Below are 22,683 nucleotides of genomic sequence, written 5' to 3'. Positions count from 1 at the left end.
CACCCATCTCTTCCCAGGGGACAACGATACCAACCCTACCAAAGACCACGTACACAACAGTATTATCGGCCTCAACTCAAACCATACAACGTAAATAGGAATCGCGCTAGACCCCCTAAGCGCAGACAAAATCAAGCTCAAGCAACTACTTCCCATCCATCTGGGAATAAATAACAATTTTGAAATGTTGGTCGAGGGTCTGTGTGACCACCCCTTGATTCCACAGCCTATTTGCCGATTTGGCCACCACCTCCAGAGTTTCCAACATGCCTGGTAGCGAATTACACAGGACCGCTGGGTCCTCAAGATAGCTCAGTCCGGTTACCCTATCCCATTCATATCCTATCCTCCTACTCTTCCCCCTTCCCCGTCCCTCTTCAGGGACCCCTCGCACAAGCACCTACTTTGCGCAGAAGTGGCTCATCTTCTACAGCAGGGGTCTCAAACTCAAATGACCACGAGGGCAACATGAGGACTAGTACATTGGCCTGAGGGCCACATTACTGACACCCCCCCGCCACTGCCCTCGGCCCTGCCCCCACTCCACCCCTTCCATGAGGCCCCGCCTCTTCCCACCCCTTCCCTGCCCCCATTCCAACCCCTTCCCTGAAATCCCCACCCCAACTCTGCCCCCTCCCTGTCCCCAGGGGGTGCAGGAGGGGTGTGGCAGGAGCTCAGGGTAGGGAGTTGGGGTGTGGGGTGCAGGAGGGATGAGGGGTGCGGCAGGACTCAGGGCAGGGGGTCGGGGTGGGTGCAGGAGGGATGAGCGGTGTGGCAGGGGGTCAGGGCACAGGGTTGGGGTGCAGAAGGGGTGTGGCAGGGGGCTGAGGGCAGTAGGTTGGGGTGCAGGAGGGGTGCAGGGTGTGGCAGTGGGTTCAGGGCAGGGGGTTGGGTGCAGGGAAGGGGGTTGGGGTGCAGGAGGGGTGCAGGGTGCAGCAGGGTGGCTCAGGGCAGGGAGTCAGGGTGTGGCAGGTGGCTCAGGGAAGGGGACTGGGGTGCAGGAGGGGTGCGGGGTGCAGCAGGGGGTTCAGGGCAGGGGGTCAGGTGCTGGGTGCAGCAGGCGGATCAGGGAAGGGGGTTGGGGTGCAAGGTGCAGCAGAGGGCTCAGGACAGTGGTTTGGGGTGCAGGAGGGGCTTGGGGGGGCAGGCTCTGGCCTGGTGCGCACTGTGGGCAGGGCAGGTTCCCTGCCTACCTGCCTGCCCTGCCCCTGCGCTGCTCTGGGAAGCGGACGTGGGGGAAGAGAGGCACAGGGGTGTGTGTTGCTGTTGCTTCAGGCACCTCCCCCAGCAGCTCCCATTGGCCGGGAATGGGGAATCATGGCCAATGGGAGCTGCTGGGGGCAGTGCCTGAAGCAACATTGACACACGCCCCTGCGCCTCTCTTCCCCCACGTTCTTTCCGCTTCCCGGAGCAGCGTGGGGGCAGGGCAGGCAGGCAGACAGGCAGGGAGCCTGCCCTGCCCCCGGTGCACGCTGGGCCAGAGCTGCTCTAGGTAAACACTGGGGGATGGCGGGGGGGCTGTGAGAAGCTTGCGGGCCACAGAAAATAACTTTGCAGGCCACATGTTTGAGACCCCTGTTCTACAGCTAGGCGCAATGGAGCCTGTGCCGATGCAACATCAAGGGAAAGGTTTCTACTCCCATTACTTCCTAACCCAGAAAAAGACCGGGGGATGGAGGCCTATACTAGACTTACACCGACTGAACAAATTCATGAGGATACAAAAATTCAAAATGGTCACACTGGACACAATAATTCCTGCACTGGATCAAGGGGACTGGTTTACAGCACTCGACCTACAAGACGCCTATTTTCATATATCAATTCATCCAGCTCACAGACGCTTTCTACACTTCACAATCAGTCACGACCATTTTCAATACAGAATTCTTCCTTTCGGCCTCTCCACAGCGCCGAGAGTCTTTTCCAAAACTCTAGCTGTGGTCGTGGCTCACCTCCATAAACATGGGATCATGCTTTTCCCATACCTGGACGATTGCCTCATCAAGGGCAACTACTATGGCAAGACACTCCAAGCTACCCGTTTCACTATCACCCTCTTTCACAGCCTAGGCCTCCAAATAAACATCCAAAAATCCACCCTGACACCTACACAACAGATCGAGTTCATCAGAGCTCATTTCGACTCAATCCAGAGCAGAGCCTCGCTCCCATATCACAGATTCCTCGCTATCACGCAGCTCATACACATGCTCTCTATTCGTCCAAGGACACAGGCAAGACTCTGCCTACGTCTCGTTGGTCACATGGCAGCCATCACCTTCGTGGTCCAGTACGCCAGGCTGCACATGAGATGTCTTGAGGGCTGGCTCAATTCCAATTTCAAACCCAACAGACACACCTTAGGGATGCTGTTAACGCCTCCTCCCAACGTTCTAGCTTCCCTACATTGGTGGACAAGCCAGAGAACCTCTGAACTGGGGTTTCCTTCCAGCAATGATCCCCAACACTCATGCTCACCACGGACACTTCCCTAATCAGTTGGGGAGCGCATCTAGGGGGACACAGGGCACAACAGAGACACACCTACACATAAATCTCTTAGAGCTCAGAGCAGTGAGACGAGCATGCCTTCACTTTCTTCCCCTCATAAGGAGCAAATCTATTCGGGTCTTAACAGACAACATAGCATGTATGTACTACATCAACAGACAAGGGGGAGCCCGATCACATTCCCTTTGCATGGAAGCAAATATAGAATTGGTGTATACAACATCAAATACAGATCACCGCTTCCTACCTACCAGGCTGCCACAACACTACTGCCGACGCACTCAGCAGGCACTTCTCGACAGAATACGAATGGGAACTGCACCCCACAATACTTCAACAGCTCTTCTCCCTCTGGGGCACCCCATCAATAGACCTCTTTGCCACAACCCAGAATCGAAAATGTCCCTGGTTTTGCTCCAGAGTGGGACTCGGAACTGCATCCCTAGGAACAACTCTCCCCTGTACGCCTTCCCTCTGCTACACAGGGTTCTTTGGAAGATCATAGATGACACGGCCTGGGTCATACTTATTGCCCCGGCTTGGCCGAGACAGACGTGGTATCCCTATCTACTCCGCATGTCCTCCCGTCACCCATGGGCTCTCCCCAACAGGCCAGATCTCCTTTTCCAGAACAATGGACAGGTTCTTCATCCCCAGCTCCAAAAGCTCCACCTCACAGCGTGGTTCCTTCATGGTTCCAAACCCATGAACTAGCCTGTTCTGAGCAAATCCGATATGTCCTCCTGCACAGTAGGAAAAACTCCACTCATAAAACCTACCTGCAGAAGTGGAAGTGTTTTGCCCTCTGGTGCTCACGTAATCACTTAGCGCCCAATATGGTGACCCTCCCTAACATTCTAGACTACCTCCTGAAACTAAAACAAGACGGACTTTCGCTCAGCTCCATCAAAGTGCAACTGGTGGCGCTTACCACCTTCCATGACCTCTTAGAAGGTTATTCACTCTTTACCCACCCCACCATAAAACGATTTCTTATGGGCCTGCAAAATCTCTACCCTGAAATTTACCCAATGGTTGCTGCATGGAATCTTAACCTTGTTCTACACGCACTCATAGAACCTCCATTCGAGCCCTTGGCTACCTCCTCTTATCTCCATATGTCCATGAAGGTGGCTTTCTTAGTTGCCATAACATCGGCAAGGAGAGTAGGTGAAATGAACGCCCTGATGGCCCACCCTCCCTACACAATCTTCTTCAAAGACAAAGTCACTTTGAGACCACACCCTAAATTTCTAAGGTGGCATCTACCTTCCACTTCAACCAACCTGTATACTTACTTACTTTCTATCCCAAACCTCACAAGACTTTGCAAAAGGCAACCCTGCATACTCTCAACGTCAGACGAGCAATCACCTTTTATTTAGACAGGACTAAACCATTTTTTAAGTCCCCACGACTCTTTGTTTCCATTACCGAAAGATCAAAGGGTATGACTATCTCTAAACAACGTCTGTCCAAGTGGATCTCTGACTGCATCAGATCCTGTTACCGCACGCAAAATCTTCAACCCCCCGAAGGCATTAGAACTATTCTACTCGAGCTATGTCAACATCCGTTGCCTTCCTACACAATGTTCCTATTCCTGACATCTGCAAAGTGGCTACGTGGTCATCTGAACGCACGTTTGCAAAACACTATGCTCTCATGCAAGACACAACGGCAGACATCATAGTAGGCCATACAGTAATATCTACAGTACTCATTGCCACATCTCCAAAGTCCCACCAACCTAGAGTGGAGCACCCACTGGGACAGCACTCGAAGAACTTCAGTTACTGCAAGATGAGTAACTTTCTCTTTTTTCCTCACTCTCCCCCTCCCCCGTAGGAAAAAAGATTTAAAGGGGCCATGCTCTCTAAACTACAAAGGGGTTACATTCATGTTATTAATTGATATAGGAATATTTGTGGCTTTTAAGTTTACAGGTGCAACTTTTCTCCCACAGTTGCGAGCACAGTTTGTCAACTTTTAGGCATTTAACTACCTGCTTTATTGCTGCAAACAGATACCTTGATGTTTGAATGATACTATTTGCATCCACAATGCATTGTGAGTGCAGTCATTTGCAGACACAGAATTGCTTCCACAAATTAGAGGCTGAGTTGAGACTTAATTCGTGATCAGGTTTTGCATTGTTTTAAGCCTATAAAAGATAGGCAAACTGTTGATTGTGAGGAATATTGTAGTGCCAGTTGCATCTCATAGGGTTCCATTGTAAATGAAGAAGAATATTTTCCTTCCTTTTTCTCTCTCATCCCTAGGATCTAATATAAAATAAATATCTGACTTAGAGTTTTCTATAATAAATCATGCTGGAATTTTGCAACACTAAATAACTCTCCAGGCACTCCTAATACACACTCAGCATTGACTTTTTATTTTGCCAAGCAAAAGTCTTTCTCCTGATAAAATATATTAAATGTTTTTTCTAACGAAATATGAAGTGTTTGTTGTAGTCACCAACAGAACTACAGCTTATGAGACAGATGTTATACCTAGAATTATATTAACTTGTATGCAATTTAAAATAGAAACCACTGCAGGCATTAGAATGCTGTCAGTGAGAGCTATATTAAGAAAATTTCCTTCAGATACAATTTAATCCAAATAGCTTCAGACTGTGCACATTCTGATCATGCTAGAGCTCTTCAGAAATATTTTTTGAAAAGGTAATTGGAGGGGCACCTGCGTTAATCATTGTCCTTCCAGCAGGGATTTGCTCAAAGTCAAATGATAACCAATGATGTGTGTGTTTGAAGGTTATAGATAAAACTGGACCTTAATTTGACAGTCCATCTGTGAGGGTTTCCCATTCTCCATCCACAGGAGAAGCACTTCTTAGATGAAGGGCCTATCCCACAACTCCATTGTGGCTCACACCTCAGACAACCTACAGATTTTTGCCCTGAATCTATCCTGTCCTTTTTAGAGCACACTGGGATTCTTTCCCAACTAGTATCTTGCAGTCTGAGGGTCTTGGTTTCCCCCTTAGGTTGCTCTGTCCTCTGGGCCACGTAACGGGGGTATGGCAGGTTCTCCTCTGACTGTATTTGGGTTGTCCTTGTACAGATACCCTTTGCTCCTTCACTCCCTTCTCCAGCTTCATCTCTACCCCAGTATTTTACACCTGGGTTCCACTCTCCTGGTCTGTTAGAATTTGTCTAGGTTCTCTCTATCCTGTTTTTCCTCTGCCCCAGCATTTCCTCCTTGAGCCTCACCTTTTCTGGCTTGTTGTTTCCTGTCTAGGATTTACTTGTATCCCTCCTTGTGGACTCTGGGTGTTATGCATGACCCTAGCTCTGTGCTTTCTACCCTCTATTGAGGTTCCTTCCACCAGGCTTCTCTTCATCTACTTAGAGGGAATGGGTTCCAATAGGTCCCTAAGACCATAGGATGGGGTAAAGTTTGTATTATCCCAACCCTTTTCCATTGGAACCCCCCATGTACTCCCAATGGGACTGTTGTCACTGGATAAGGTTCCCTCCCCTGTATGCCCTGTATGCCTAGAGTGTCCTCTCCCCCATCCACCCACCCAAAACCACTGGTTAAACCGGTGTGCTCCACACAAGCAAGCACTGGGCCACTGAATCATTAACCCCCATCTCATCTTCAGACCACTGTTAGAGAACTTGTTTTTACTCTCTTCTGAGAAAGCAACAAAGAATCCTGTGGCACCTTATAGACTAACAGACGTTTTGCAGCATGAGCTTTCGTGGGTGAATACCCACTTCTTCGGATGCAAGTGGGTATTCACCCACTTCTTGCATCCGAAGAAGTGGGTATTCACCCACGAAAGCTCATGCTGCAAAACGTCTGTTAGTCTATAAGGTGCCACAGGATTCTTTGTTGCTTTTACAGATCCAGACTAACACGGCTACCCCTCTGATACTCTCTTCTGAGAGCTTCCAGTAACCCCACTCCAGCTACAGTATTCCCCCACTCCTCATTCCATATACGGGCATTCCCACTTAATGTGACCTTTTCCTCTGAATGGGTAGCAGCTTATATCCTGTCTGGCTGAAGTGGCCTTCTCTTCTTCCTGTCTTGCACTTGTGGGCCTTACTGTTTGAGTGGTCCTTGCAAGTTAACAATAAGTGAATTCTGGGACCCAATCTCCTTTGAAGCAGTCCCCTGTAGCGTCCAGCTCCTTATCCACTCAATATTCACAGAAATACCAGGTCTACTGGTCCCAAGGGAACAGTGTACACACCAGCTTGTATGATTCAACTCAGGATCAGGACTTTGCTTAATATCACAGCACTGAGATTTATTTATAGTGAAAATAAATTTATTATCAAAGATTCAAGAAAATAGTGAGTGAGGATAATGGAAACAAAAGGTTTCTATATACACACAACAAAATCATTAAACTAATAAACTTAATTAGACAGAACATTAACTTGTCTCACCCAAAGCATCTTCAACCAAGGCTGGTTATGATCCTGTTTTCATTAATGTAAACTCACTGCCCATTTATTTTCTAGGTGCAGGATGACAGGGTGTCTTCTTTGTTCCCCAAATATAATCCAGCAAGACTTTGAAGTGTATCTCAAGGTTAGGTTTTCTTTCCCTGCTGTGTTTCTCTAACTGTTAGTTCTTCTTCAAGGAGTGTTTATGTGGATGCTCCACTTTAGGTGTCTTGGTACCCTGCGCTTGTAAATGGAGAGTTGTAGTATCAGTACCCAGTTGGCCGTGCATGCGCGGCAGCCATCTCGCACCACTCCAAGTGGTTACCTAACATGCACAGCCAACTGTCCCCCGGTTCCTTCTCTACCACTTTGGCTTGAGTCGGAGCGACAGCAGCACCTTCTCTTACCTCAGATACATCAATTGTTTTTAGTTATTCCTGATAGTGTTTGTTTAGTTGTAGTGAGCTACCCTATCATTTCATAGAATCATAGAAGACTAGGGTTGGAAGAGACCTCAGGAGGTCATGTAGTCCAACCCCCTGCTCAAAGCAGGACCAACCCCAACTAAATCATCCCAGCCAAGGCTTTGTCAAGCCGGGCCTTAATAAGGATAGAGATTCCACCACCTCCAGTGCTTCACCACCCTCTGAGTGAAATAGTTTTTCCTAATATGCAACCTAGACCTCCCCCACTGCAACCTGAGACCATTACTCCTTGTTCTGTCATCTGCCACCACTGAGAACAGCCTAGCTCCATCCTCTTTGGAACCCTGCTTCAGGTAGTTGAAAGCTACTATCAAATTCCCCTCACTCTTCTTTTCTGCAGACTAAATAAGCCCAGTTCCCTCAGCCTCTCCTCATAAATCATGTGCCCAGCCCCCTAATCATTTTTGTTGCCCTCCGCTCGACTCTCTCCAATTTTTCAACATCCTTTCTGTAGTGGGGGGCCCAAAACTGGACGCAATACTCCAGATGTGGCCTCACCAGTGCCGAATAGAGGGAAATAATCACTTCCCTCAATCTGCTGGCAATGCTCCTACTAATGCAGCCCAATATGCCATTAGTCTTCTTGGCAATAAGGGCATACTGTTGACTCATATCCAGCTTCTCGTCCACTGTAACCCCTAGGTCCTTTTCTGCAGAACTTCTGCCTAGCCACTTGGTTCCTATTCTGTAGCAGTGCATGGGATTCTTCTGTCCTAAGTGCAGGATTCTGCACTTTCCCTTGTTGAACCTCATCAGATTTATTTTAGCCGAATCCTCCAGTTTGTCTAGGTCACTCTGGACCCTATCCCTACCCTCCAGCATATCTACCTCTCCCCACAGCTTAGTGTCATCTGCAAACTTGCTGAGGGTGAAATCCATCCCATCATCCAGATCATTAATGAAGATGTTGAACAAAACTAGCCCAGGACCAACCCCTGGGGTACTCCACTTGATATTGGCTGCCAGTTAGACATTGAGCCATTGATCACTACTTGTTGAGCCTGATGATCTAGCCAGCTTTCTATCCACCTTATAGTCCATTCATCCAATCCATATTTCTTTAATTTGCTGGGAAGAATACTGTGGGAGATCATATCAAAAGCCTTGCTAAAGTCAAGGTATATCACATCCACAGCTTTCCCCATATCTACAGAGCCAGTTATCTCATCATAGAAGGCAGTCAGGTTGGTCAGGCATGACTTGCCCTTGGTGAATCCATGCTGACTGTTCCTGTTCACCTTCCTCTCCTCCAAGTGCTTCAAAATGGATTCCTTGAGGACCTGCTCCATGATTTTTCTGGGCACTGAGGTGACTGTTGTCTCTGGGTGCTAGCCATCAAGATACTTGAGTGCCTAAATCCTACTTTTAGGTACCACTGTGCACCACAAAACTCCAGTTCAGCTGCTGTCTAACCCTGTAGGCTCCAAAGTTTTTGCCTCTGGACATGTGCACTGCAGTCACCCTCTAGGTGTCAGGACACCTATCTTCTGGCTGAGCATGCACAATGCTGTTCTATGATAGGCACTATATTTACCTTTTTCCAATCATCCGGGATCTCCCCTGATCACCATGAGTTTTCAAAGATAATGGCCAATGGCTCTGCAGTCACATCAGCCTACTCCCTCAGCACCATCGGATGCATTGCATCTGGCCCCACGGACTTGTGCATGTCCAGCTTTTCTAAATAGTCCTTAACCTGTTCTTTCGCCACTGAGGGCTGCTCACCTCCTTCCCATACTGTGCTGCCCAATGCAGCAGTCTGGGAGCTGACCTTGTCTGTGAAGACCGAGGCAAAAAAAGCATTGAGTACTTATCTGTCATTAGGTTGCCTCCCCCATTCAGTAAGGGTCGCACATTTCCCCTGACCTTTTCCAGCAGAAAGCCTGTTCTTCAGCTATTCTCCAGTTCCACATAGCTAACTATTCAGCACTGCTGGCTATAAATTTCATTCTTTATATCCTATATTTTACTTTATTTTTTTTCTTAAAAAAAATTATAGATTTTCCCTTTCCCTTTTACCCTGCCTCTCCAGTGGGTACTCAGCTTTGGGAAAAAAACCAAGAAGAGAGAAACAAAAATGGGGTTATCCCTCTTCTTTCTCCAAAGCAATTACCCTCTCAGGCATGCCCGGCTCTCCTGACTTTAAACACTGCCTGACCTACAGACTTTCAATACCTGTCTCAGATGGTCATGCACAGTGTGTCCACTGCCTTGGCAAGACACACATCGCCCAAAAGTGTCCACACTGCAAAAAATTAACTGCTAGGGCAAGGAAGGCCTGGGATCTCCAATTGAAACTTCTGATGATGGAGAAATCCCTCAGATCAGCATCCGACCCCGAGTCCAGGATGCCTGTTGGCCAATGGTCACTAGTGGCAGCGTCTGACAGGGGATCTACTTCAAAAACAGCTGCTAAGGAGCCTGATCCCAAAAAGGCAGCCAAAAAGTGGTCGCACTAATTGTCACAATGAGATTTGCCTAAAAGAAAGCAATCTCCGAGTGAAAAATCTGCCACCGGTACCGGTAAAGGACTTGCTAACGTGGTGAACAAATCTGCCCTGGTACTGATGGCACTGAGAGAGCTGGACTGTCAGGCACCAAGAAAGTCCAGTACTGAGACTTCCTGAGGAGCTAAACACCCTATGCGGGCAAGCTGTCATGGAGGTACATGCACTAAAGCCAAACTTCCCAGCTTGGCGCCTATGGAGCCAAAGAAAACCTCAGCTCCATCAGAGTACAGCTGGCTGCCATCACATCCTTCCATGATAAGGTGGACAGAGTCACGATCTTTGCTCATTCAATGACTAAACGCTTCCTTAAAGACATAAAAAACACTTATCCCACCTAAGTAACCCTACTCCCATGTGGGATCTCAACCTTGTTCTCTGCAGTCTCATGGGGAAATCGTTTGAACCCCACACAACTTGCTCTTTGTTACACTTATCGATGAAGGTGGCTTTCCTCATTGCCATCACGTCAGCAAAACGGGTTGTAGAATTAGGTGCCCTAATGGTACACCCACATTATATTACATTCTTCAAGGATAAAGTAATCCTACAACTGCATCCCAAATTCATACCCAGAGTGGCCTCCCCTTTTCATTTAAATCAGCCCATTTACTTACCTGTATTTTTCCCGAAGCTGCGTGCCGGCAGCAGGGAGGCCTCACTTCACATGCTGGACATTCGCAGAGTGTTAGCTTTCTACATAGAAAGAACAAAAACATTAGAAAATCATCTTGACTATTTGTTTCCATAACAGAATGTTCAAAGGGCCAAACCATCTCAAAACAGAGACTATCTAAATGGATATCCAGATGTATCCATTTGTGCTACCAAAACAGCTACCCTGCAAGCTCCACCGGGAGTTTGCACACACTCCACCAGAGCATTATCAGCATCTATGGCCTTTCTCAGTAATGTACACATCACAGACATTTGCAAAGCATCTATCTGGGCATCTGCCCATACCTTCACTAAACACTAGTGAACAGCAATTAGCTGCAGATGCTCAGTTTGGACTCATGGTGTTATCCACCATCAATGAACCAACTCCAAAGCCCCTCCCCTCCATGGAGGGGTACTGCTCAACAGTCACCTAAAGTGGAGCACCCACAGGAACATGCTTGAAGAAGGAGGAGGAGGAGGAGGAAGAGGAGGAGAAGGAGAAGGAGGAGGTTACTCACCTTGTGCAGTAACTGCAGTTCTTCAAGATGGTTGTCCCTGTGGGTGTTCCACTATTCCCCCCTCCCCTCTCCTTCAGAGCTTCATGCCAATCCTCTGGGGTAGAGAAGGAACTGGGGGATGGTTGGCTGCGCATGCTAGGTAATCATTCAGAGTGGAACGGCTGCCACGTGCGTGCAGCCAACTAGGCACTGCTACTACAAATCTCCAGTAGTGGAGCACCCACAGGGATAACCATCTCAAATAACTTCAGTTACTGCACAAGGTGAGTAAACTTCTCTTCCTTTCTGAAATTCTTACAATTCTTCATCTGCAATTAGCTAAGACGGGTGATGGAACGCCCATTCTGAATGACACAACACTTAATTCACATTTCAACAGAGACAGGTGAATAAACATCCCTGTGTTTATGAAACATATTACAGGAAACCTGCTTGTCAACTCTGGTTTGATACCGACTTTAAAACATTTTTGCTATATATACATAACTCCTTAGACATGAAATGTATTTATAGACCCTAACAATGACAATGACCAGCAAGATTCCCTGACTTTTTTTTATTACCTCACATGGCATTCTTTGTACAGAATGTACATACCAGAATCAGGATATTGTTGTAACGCCCTTGCCACTTGGCATTGAGGGGTTCTTGGGTCATACCTAGAAACAGCCAAATCAAAATGTAAATTATAAATTCAAATTGTTGCAAAAGCAACAGGGTGGATGCATTCTGCCGATGAATACCAAACTAAGAGTTAAAACACATTTAAAGCTCTACATCTCATCACCAATCCACCCATTAGATGTATCATCATTACTTCCCAAATATTCCTGCCATTTTATTGCACCTAATTGGTAGCAGGCACTGGATTTCATCGTACAGTGGGGTATTTTATAGGCCACCCACCCTCACTATTGTGTTAGAAACTGTGGGTGAAGAGAACCTTGACATTTTCTGTAGGACTAAATCTTTTGTACAGGTTTCCTATTAGTAATGCAAATCACTACTGCACCAGCCATACCATCACACACATGCTCATAGTCTCATTCCATCAACAGTACTCACAGGTGAAAATGTACAGAGATTCCCAGTTAGGTGAACTCAGCTAGTAAAATCACTAATGCTTCAGTAGGGATGGGGAGTACTTGCTATCATTCTCACCATTAAGCTTGTAGTCCTAGTGATCTAGTAAGCATAGACGACCCGTGCCTCTTGGCAGTGGGGGGGACACAACTCCAGAATAGATTGAGTCATGCCCCCTCCCCTCCCGGAAAGCAGATCCCCCTCAGTGCAGTTCTCAGCTGTTCCTCTGCCTCTCCCGGCAGAGTTAAAGCAGCAACCCCTCCTGCAGCTCTGCCTCTCCATGCCCAGTGTAGTTTGCCAGCTCAGCTGCTCCGCAGGGAGGGGGCCTGGCCACATCATTTGACCAAGTAATCTGGGAGGGGGCAATGTGACCCCACATGCCCCCCCCACCTTGCCTCTGCTAGTAAGTGTGATTGTGAAAGACTATCCATAATTATCACTACTTTTCCTTTCTCCACTGAATCCCTGCAAGTAGACAAATCTATTGTATAGCACCTTCTTCTGCCGAGGAATGTCTGCTGCAGCCTGCCTCAGTTTCCCATTCAAGGATGTAACAAAAGGTTGTTCTTCGAGTAGTCTCCCTGTGGGTGCTTCACTCTAGTTGTGCTTGTGCCCTCTGTGCCTTTGAAAACTGTCACGTAGCAATGTCTGTTCAGCCCGCACATGTGTTACTCAGTCTGAATCATTAGAATAATAGAATATCAGAGTTGGAAGGGACCTCAGGAGGTCATCTAGTCCAACTCCCTGCTCAAAGAAGGACCAATCTCTAACTAAATCATCCCAGTCAGGGTTTTGTCAAGCCAGGCCTTAAATACCTGTAAGGAAGGAGATTCCACCACCTCCCTCGGTAACCCATTCCAGTGCTTCACCACGCTCCTAGTGAAAATGTTTTTCCTAATATCCAACCTAAACCTCCCCCACTGCAACTTGAGACCATTACTCCTTGTTCTGTCATCTGCTACCACTGAGAACAGTCCTCTTTGGAACCCCTTTCAGGTAGTTGAAAGCAGCTATCAAATCCCCCCTCATTCTTCTCTTCTGCAGACTAAATAAGCCCAGTTCCCTCAGACTCTCCTCATAAGTCATGTGCTCCAGCCCCCTAATCATTTTTGTTGCCCTCCGCTCGACTCTCTCCAATTTATCCACATCCTTCTTGTAGTGTGGGGCCCAAAACTGGACACAGTACTCCAGATGAGGCCTCACCAATGCCGAATAGAGGGGAATGATCATGTCCCTCGATCTGCTGGCAATGCTCCTACTTATACAGCCCAAAATGCCATTAGCTTTCTTGGCAACAAGAGCATACTGTTGACTCATATCCAGATTCTCGTTCACTGTAACCCCTAGGTCTTTTTCTGCAGAACTGCTGCCTAGCCACTTGGTCCCTAGTCTGTAGCAGTGCATGGTATTCTTCCGTCCTAAGTGCAGGACTCTGCACTTGTCCTTGTTGAACCTCATCAGATTTCTTTTGGCCCAATCCTCTAATTTGTCTAGGTCCCTCTGTATCCTATCCCTACCCTTCAGCGTATCTACCAATCCTCTGCAAACTTGCTGAGGGTGCAATCCACGCCATCCTCCAGATCATTAATGAAGATATTGAACAAAACCGGTCCCAGGACCAACCCTTGGGGCACTCTGTTTGATACCGGCTACCAACTAGACATGAAACCATTGATCACTACCTGTTGAGCCCAATGATCTAGCCAGCTTTCTATCCACCTTATTGTCCATTCATCCAGCCCATACTTCTTTAACTTGCTGGCAAGAATACTGTGGGAGACTGTATCTAAAGCTTTGCTAAAGTCAAGGAATAACACATCCACTGCTTTCCCCTCATCCACAGAGCCATTTATCTCATCATAGAAGGCAATCAGGTTGGTCAGGCATGACTTGCCCTTGGTGCATCCATGCTGACTGTTCCTGATCACTTTCCTCTCCTCAAAGTGCTTCAAAATGGATTCCTTGAGGACCTGCTCCATGATTTTTCCAGGGACTGAGATGAGACTGACTGGCCTGTAGTTCCCTGGTTCTTCCTCCTTCCCTTTTTTAAAGATGGGCACTACATTAGCCTTTTTCTAGTCATTTGGGACCTCCACTGATCGCCATGAGTTTGTTACAGTATATACCACTGCACACCTGAACGAGTCTTGGATCCTTCTCAACTGCCTCAGCCTCAGTCATCACAGTTGTGTCCCCATAACTATAATAAACTAACTACTGTAAGAACTATTAGTGGCAGTTAGGTAGTTCTAGTAGTAGTAGTAGTAGTAGTTAAAAAAAACCCTTTTTTTTCCCAAAAAATGTTGTATATGTTATCTTTCTTAGTTGTAAGGACTGTTACCTATTAGATTGTTTCTCCTCTCCTGGGAGCTTTACATTACTGGAAGGGCATGCCTGGTTCTCCTGGTTTTAAATGTTGCCACTTATACCAGGAGGCAATGCTAGTAAGTGACAGATGCTCCCAGTGCATTTGTTGCCTCAGGGAAACTCATATAACCCAAAAGTGCAACTTCTGTCTGGCATTAAAATCTGGAGCCAGAAAAAACAAGGAGATCAAACTTTAGATCCTCATGATGGTGAGCTTGCTGTGCCCAGCCTCTGATCCTGGCCAGGAGACCTTCTCTGTATGCCAGTCTCTGAACAAGTCAGCTACGTCAACTGTCTCCAAGTTGTACTTCAAGGGCATCTAGGAGGAAGACCCAAGATTCCTCTCATAAGAATTCCAGAGGCTATGCCTTGAGTTCTTCATGTAAGAATCTAACAGAAAGAAGTTGCAGTCGCCAACGACACCAGCCTATTACTCCCCACCGCCTGTCCCAATTTTTTACACTTGCTATCTGGTCATCCTAAGCAGGAAAGACTGGTAACATGGACTTGATGGAAAGTTTGTTTTCGTAGTCTGATTAAGAGAACCCTGAAAAGTAGGGAGACTGGGCCACTGTAGAGTGACCTCAGGCCACAAGGGGGTGCTGAGAAGGTGGCTGACCCTATTACACTAGTTATGTTCACTTTCTATTTGGTGCTGTCCAACCTACTAAAAATACAGTGCAGTCAAGTGGGAGAGGCTCAACCATGTAAAGCATTTCAAAATCCAAGGCTCAGCAGTTGATGTATGAGACGGTGACTGAAATAAGGCTTTAACACATTTTTTCTAACTGCTCATATAAAACACAGTTTGAAAAAAGCTATATGCAGATATGTTTTAATTTTTTGTCTTAACTCATAGTTTGATTTTTTATATTTTATTTTGACCATATTGTGACAGATATTTCCTTTAAAAACCTTCTTGAATTAAGTTTAAGTACATTGTATTACTCATAGACTCATAGACTTTAAGGCCAGAAAGGATCATTATGATCATCTAGTCTGACCTCCTGCACATTGTAAGCCACAGAACCTCATCCACCCATTCCTGTAAATAAACCCATAACTCCTGGTTCAGGTTCTGACATCCTGAAACTATGATTTAAAGATTTCAAGTCACAGATACTCCACCATTTACACTAGTTTAAACCTGTAAGTGACCCATGCCCCATGCTTCAGAAGAAGGCAAAAAAAAACCCCAAAAAACAAAAAAACCCTGGGTCTCTGGTAATCTGACCTAGGGGAAAGGTTCCTTCCCAACCCCAAATGGTGATCAGTTACACCCTGGGCATGTGGGCAAGATCTACCAGCCAGAAACCTGGGAAAGAATTATCTGTAGTAACTTAGAGCCCTCCCCATCTAGTGTCCCGTCACCAACCATTGGAGATATTTTCTGCTAGTAGTTGCAGGTCGGCTACATGCCATTGTAGGCAGTCTCATCATACCATCCCGTCCACAAATTTACCAAGCTCAGTCTTGAAACCAGTTAGGTTTTTGCCCCCTCTGCAAATGCAGAAGTTATATATTATTGTGGGCTGTGATTGCATGTAACTTCTCTAGGGTGGAAGATGGGATGTGAATCCTGGGAAGTGTTATGAACTTCAAAGGACTACACTCATCAGTGTGCCAGAGGAGAATGGACTTTTGGGACAAACAGCATAAAGTGTTTTCCTGGGGAATCTCGGGGATGTGAATACAAATTCCCACCCCTGATTATGTAAAAACTCAGCCTTTAATGCTAACCCCCACCCCCGAAGGGTGATTGTTTACTGATTGCCTGTTGTCAAAGATTGGAGAAAAAAGGCCCAAACTGATTCGAGAAACAGGCTGATCTGCCCCCTTAGCATGCTTGTTCTGAGGTAAAGCTGTTATGACCTTTTCAAGTACAGAAAATCCCCTTTGGTGGGGTTTGAAGGACTGACTCCTACCAGAGCCCTGGTTGGAGTTGGGGGTGATCTCTGATAAGCTTATTTGCAAGTGTGTAAGGTTCTTTTATTGTTTTCTCTATAATACTTTCACCTTAAGAATAAATGTTCTTCCTTATAAAGAGCTGTGTGGTAACTTGTGACTGCTGGCTATTACAGCTGTTTATAGCCTTTGAAGAGTGAGCAAAAGTGTAGACACCAGCCTGTTTAAGCAGGCTGGCTTGCTGGGAATGTCATAGAGTAAATGGGGAACTGTGCAGCCCGGGGAGGAAAAAAATCTGGTCAGAAGGAAGAAGGATATGGGTCTTCACCCAAACGAGGTGATGCCTGAGAAGCCAGGAGCCTAGAGTGGTTGCTGTTGGGGACCCCTGAGTGGGAATATAGGTGCAGTTGCCCTGAACTGTGACACATGCAACAAAATAAAGTGACTTCAAAAGTTATTGTTTCTAGCAACATTTTTAAGAGTAAGAAAATATTATAATGAACATGCTATTTTAAAATGAACCCATTCAGTTAATAGTTAAGAGAATAATGTGATTGGAATAATTAAATAAAAATAAATTTAAACCCCCATATTCTCTTGTTGCACATTCACAACGGTTTAGTATTTCCAGGTGTGTAGTCAGAGAAATAGGTGGAAATACACAAATTCACCCTGGGATTTAATAATACCTATTTTTATGGTGCACTTTTTATTCATACATCTGAAAACATTTACAAAGCATTACAATTACTTACAGAGGCAGAAATGGAGGTATAAAGAGAAGTGACTTGCAAGATCACCCATTAGGAAGTCAGATGCAGAAATGAGAACAAAATCCAGGGCTCCATGCTTCCAATCTAGTAACCTGCCACTGGAGCACATTGCCTTCTTATCATATCACCTGTGACTGTCATTGTGGGGAAAAAAGTGGAATTAAAAATTCTCTTAAATTCATGCGAGAAAGATTTATTTTCAATTTAATTTATTTTCAATGCTGTTCTGAATGTAGGCTGTCTTTATGGTCTGCTTACTATGTAATTTAAGAGCATTTGTTGCAGTCACAGCCCACAGGCCATCTTTGTTTCCCTACCCCAGTGTTTCCCAAACTTGGGACGCCGCTTGTGTAGGGAAAGCCCCTGGCGGGCCAGGCCAGTTTGTTTTCCTGCCCCGTCCACAGGTTTGGCCAATCGCAGCTCCCACTGGCCGCAGTTCGCTGCTCCAGGCCAAGTGGAATTGGGGGAAAGAACCTGAACTGGGGCTTAGTACCCTCAACAAAGTGAACTCCAGTTGCTTCTCTGATGTTTTCTTCATGTCTTTTTGATTTAACTGTACATTGTGTGTATTTGGGGTCTAATCAGAATCAGGCAATTGTGCTTGGCATTGTACAAACATTTACGACATTCTCTTAAGGCAAAACAAACTGGGGCTGAAGAGAATGGGAAGGAACAATAAAACAAGCACGATGAGCATTGGTCATTGCTTACAACCTGTCTTTCTATGTGACATGTTTCTTTTTCTGTTTTCCTGATGTTTAGCTATATCTCCATAGATGCTACGTTACAAAGGCTGGAGGCCCATTCCTTCTACAATTTAAGTAAAGTCACTCATATGTAAGTACAGTGGTAAAATAAGTTTACTTCCTTGAGAAATGTGTGGAATAACAGACTCTTTCAATATGTTTAAATTCTAATTCTCTCATATATGGTGCTAAATGTTTAACTACCACTTCTCTCTCTGTTTCTTCCTCCTACAGTCTCTACCCTCATCTTGGAATCTAGGGCAAAAATCTGTCAGGGGATTGATCCTACTTTGAGCAGGGGGTTGGACTAGATGACCTCCTGAGGTCCCTTCCAACCCTAATATTCTATGATTCTATGATCTTCTCTGTGCCTCACAGCATTTTCCTGCTGTACTCCTTTCCCACATCCGTTGCATGGAACTATATATTTTTATTCCTCGTTTTTGTTTGCTTGTTGTTTGCATCGCTTCACTTTATTTTTCTTTTCTGTGACCTGTACTTGTCTTTTTGTAAACAAAGCTCACTGTATGGTGTTTCCTGCTTCTTCTTCGAGTGCTGTCCCTGTGGGTGATCCACTTCAGGTGATGGTGCGTCCCAGTGCCATTGATTGGAGATTTGGAGACCAGTGCTTGGTCAGGCCACATGTGTACAGTAGCTGTCTCGCAGCACCATTGGAGTCTTGTTTAGCGCACACGGCCCAACCCCCTCTGTTCCTTCTCAACCATCTTCGGCTGAAGATGGAGCTCAGGGCAATGCGATAGCTTCTTCCCCTGTAGATAGAAAAAAATAGAAATTTAGTTGTTAGGTCTGTTGTAGTTATTAGTTAGGATTAGTTGTTAAAAAAAAATAATAGTTTTTGTTTCTCCAGTTTCCTGCTCCTTTTGGAACACCACCCACAAAAGTTTTCTCTGCTTCCCCGCTCCCTTGGACATGCCATGCTCCTCTGGCTTTAAGAGATGTGGCTCCTGCTGAGAAGCGATGCTGCGGTCCCACGGGCACTCGCTGTGCGTGAGATGCCCGAGAGAAACACCCATACAACAGAACTGCATTCGTTGTAACATCTTGAAAGCGAGAGTCCGGCATGACTGGGATCTCCGCCTCAAAATGATCCTCATGGAGAAATCATTCCAACCAGGGTCAGAAAAGAACCAACAGAAGCCTTCCTTTAAGTGCTCACCGATCCAGTCTGAACCGACCAAGAGCATGTTTCCATCCTCTGGATAAATTCATGGTGGTTAAGTCCATTAATGGCTATTAGCCAGGATGGGTAAGGAATGGTGTCCCTAGCCTCTGTTTGTCAGAGGGTGAAGATGGATGGCAGGAGAGAGATCACTTGATCATTGCCTGTTAGGTCCACTCCCTCTGGGGCACCTGGCATTGGCCACTGTCGGTAGACAGGATACTGGGCTAGATGGACCTTTGGTCTGATCCGGTACGGCCGTTCTTATGTTTTTATGTTCTCTTACGAAAAGAGGAAGCAAGCATCGACCTCTCCTCAGTGGGATCCACATAAAGAAACAGTCCCCTGCGAGGTTGTTACCATTGGTGCAGACGACCTTGAGAGCCAGTACATATAACTCCCCCGATACCTGGCACCAGCCATGCCAATGAATCCAAAGCGAAGGGCAAGGAGTCGAGACATAGACAAAGCCATGTCTCCTCCATGGGTGCCAACCATGCTGGCACCTGCAATGGATACGGCACCGACCATGCAGCCACCTCTGGTGCCAACCATGACTTTAGTGATGCTGCCTTGCTCAGCACCGACCCCTCGACTGGCACCGACTGACAGCACCGCGATGGGCCCACTGGCCCCAACAAAATCCAGCCACAAGATGGCTGTGCACCTTTCTGTCACAACTAAATCATCAGTACCACATCCACCAGCACTGCAACAGTTGCTCCATCAGAAATATATTACTGTTGTATCAGTGCCCCAATCACTTCTCGGCACCGACGGATCGCCTGCAAGAAGCATCTTACACAGCCTACGTTTCTCACAGCACTGCCGATGTCCAGCAACAGTGATAATGAGGACCAGGAGGAAGGAGTCTTCTCTCCACAATGCTCCCGCATGACTCAACACAGACTTGCTGGGGTACACTGAGACCTAAAGGCCAACATGCACAACCACCTTACCCGTGGTATGGATAACCATGGGTGTGTCCCCACATGGCATTCCCCATGCAGTGGCCACGTGAGACCCGTGGGCAGCATACAAATGCATGAACCTCATCACCAACCAGAGGTGAACTTCGGTGTCACCCTTTATCTCCAGTGGCTACAACATCGGTAGTCCCAGAGGAGATGATGGAGGATCCAAAAGAAGAAATAAGTCCTGAGGATGTGTGGCCAACACACAACTCTTTTTCCCCCCATGAGGCCATCATGCCACCTTCACCTATACTGGCAGATGGGGAGGTATAGTTCAGTGGTTTGAACATTGGCCTGCTAAATCCAGGGTTGTGAGTTCAATCCTTGAGGGGGGCCATTTAGGGATCTGGGGCAAAAATCTGTCTGGGGATTGATCCTACTTTGAGCAGGGGGTTGGACTAGATGATCTCCTGAGGTCCCTTCCAATCCTGATATCCTATGACTTCAAACAATTTCAGGAACTTTTTAAACACGTAGCACTTAGCCAGGACATTCACCTAGAGGAGGTCCAGGAAAGTCAACCCAAGTTGCTACAAATTTTGTAATCTTCCTCATCCTCCAAAATTGCTCTGCCCATAAATGATGCAATCCTTGAACCTACGGAAACAGAGTGGCAGATGCCAGCCATCATCCCTCCAACATGCAAATGGGCTGACAGAAAATAATATATGCCAGCCAAGGGAATGGACTTTCTTTTTTCCCATCCAAAACCAAACTCACTAGTGATCAAGGCAGCGAACCAATTTGTCTTTGTCAAAGAAAAGATCCTCCACCTTAATTTGCAGGTCTTTCAGAATACCAACCGGACAGTTACAGGAAGCACTTTGAGTTTACGTCTGACCTTCCTGAAGACAAGAGCACAATTTAAGACTGTGCTCACTGAAGGGCAACTAGTTGCCAGGACTACTATACAGGCTTCCCTGGACGTGGCTGATACAGCAGCTCACACCACAGCTAGGACTATCGTGAAGTGCAGAGCCTCCTTGCTCCTGTTGGCCGGTATTCTGAAAGAGCTGCAAATGAAGGTGGAAGACCTTCCCTTTGACAAAGACAAATTGTTTTAATCAAAAAACGATGAGGTTCTCCATTACATGAAGGGCTCTCAGGCATCTCTTTGTAGACTGAGCATCTAAACACCACCCACTAAGAGAAAGTGCTACCAACCTTACCACCATGCCAGGGACACATAGTATAATCGTCCTCATTCCAGACTGTACGAGTCTAGTAGGCAGAGAAATAGACCAAGTGGAATTGGGGACACTGCTCTACACTCATCTGCTGGAAGCAGCGGCCAGTATGTCCCTCGGCCCGCACTCTACATTCATCTGACATGGAGCACCCACAGGGACAGCACTCAAAGAAGAAGAGCGGGTTACTCACCTTGTGCAATAATGAGGCAAAGCCATCCCTTTTGTTGATTTTAATTCCCTGTAAGCTATGTCGTCAGTCGCCCCTCCCTCCATCAGAGCAACGGCAGACAATTGTTTCACACCTTTTTTCAGCGCAGATTCTGAAGCTGCAAAAGCAAAACCAGGCGAGGAGGCGACGGCAGCACGGTGACAAGTGATGAGGACATAGACATGGACATAGACTTCTCACAAAGTACGAGCCGGGCAGTGTGCCCCGGCAATGTGCATATCATGCCGATGAGCTCTGCATGAGCTCTGCATGGTCACCTGTGCTGATCAGCTCGCCACGATGGCCAAGCAGGAAATGAAATTCAAAAGTTCGCAGGCCTTTTCCTGTCTACCTGGCCAGTGCATCTGAGTTGAGAGCGCTGTCCAGAGCTGTCACAATGAAGCACTCTGGGATAGCTCCCGGGGGCCAATACCGTCGAATTGCATCCACACTACCCCAAATTCAACCTGGCAAGGCCGATTTCAGCGCTACTCCTCGTCAGAGGTGGAGTAAAGAAATCAATTTAAAGACCCCGTTAAGTAAAAAAAAAGGGCTTTGTTGTGTGGATGGGTCCAGGCTTAAATAGAGGTAACTGCTGCTAAATTCGACCTAAAATCGTAGTGTAGACCAGGCCTTAGTGAAATCTAATTATTGAATAAAACATAAATTTTTGGATATCATATGTCCTATTCTTTGCAGTTTGCCTTGAATAAGTATTCTCAGTGTAGCCGCTCCGGCACCACGGTCACATATTTCTTATTTTTCTTTCACAAGTTAGGTAAGATCCTGTGTTATCCTTGCAAGCATGAGTAACTGTTAATTATAAGCTCTTATATCAGAGGGGTAGCCTTGTTAGTCTGCATCTGTAAAAGCAGCAAAATGTTCTGGGGCACCTTATAGACTAACAAACATATTGGAGCATGAGCTTTCGTGGGTGAATACCCACTTCGTCGGATGCATGCATACCAACGAAGTGGGTATTCACCCACAAAAGCTCATGCTCCAAGCTCTTATAGCACTTTTCACCCCTAGATCTCAAAGCACTTTACAAAAGCAGTTAGTATCATTATCCACTTTTCCAGAGCTAGTTGAGTATTTTTCAGCTAACGGTGCTTTTTGTTGGAAAATGCATATATGTCAAAG

The 22,683-nt window shown here is 46.4% G+C and overlaps 1 protein-coding gene across 1 annotated transcript in view; it reads left to right on the top strand.

Annotated features, from left to right (window-relative positions):
• TSHR (thyroid stimulating hormone receptor) overlaps positions 1-22,683 on the top strand; it is a 215,706-nt gene that overhangs the window by 108,470 nt on the left and 84,553 nt on the right. Inside the window, exon 4 of the mRNA XM_039533280.1 lies at positions 18,005-18,079. Within this exon, the coding sequence (XP_039389214.1) occupies positions 18,005-18,079 (75 nt within the window). The remainder of the gene's footprint in view (positions 1-18,004; positions 18,080-22,683) is intronic.

The sequence above is a fragment of the Mauremys reevesii genome, linkage group 4, assembly GCF_016161935.1.
Source record: "Mauremys reevesii isolate NIE-2019 linkage group 4, ASM1616193v1, whole genome shotgun sequence".
NCBI classification, from domain to species: domain Eukaryota; kingdom Metazoa; phylum Chordata; order Testudines; family Geoemydidae; genus Mauremys; species Mauremys reevesii.
The sequence above is the reverse complement of the archived record's forward strand: the minus strand, read 5'-3'. Positions and strand labels throughout refer to the sequence as shown.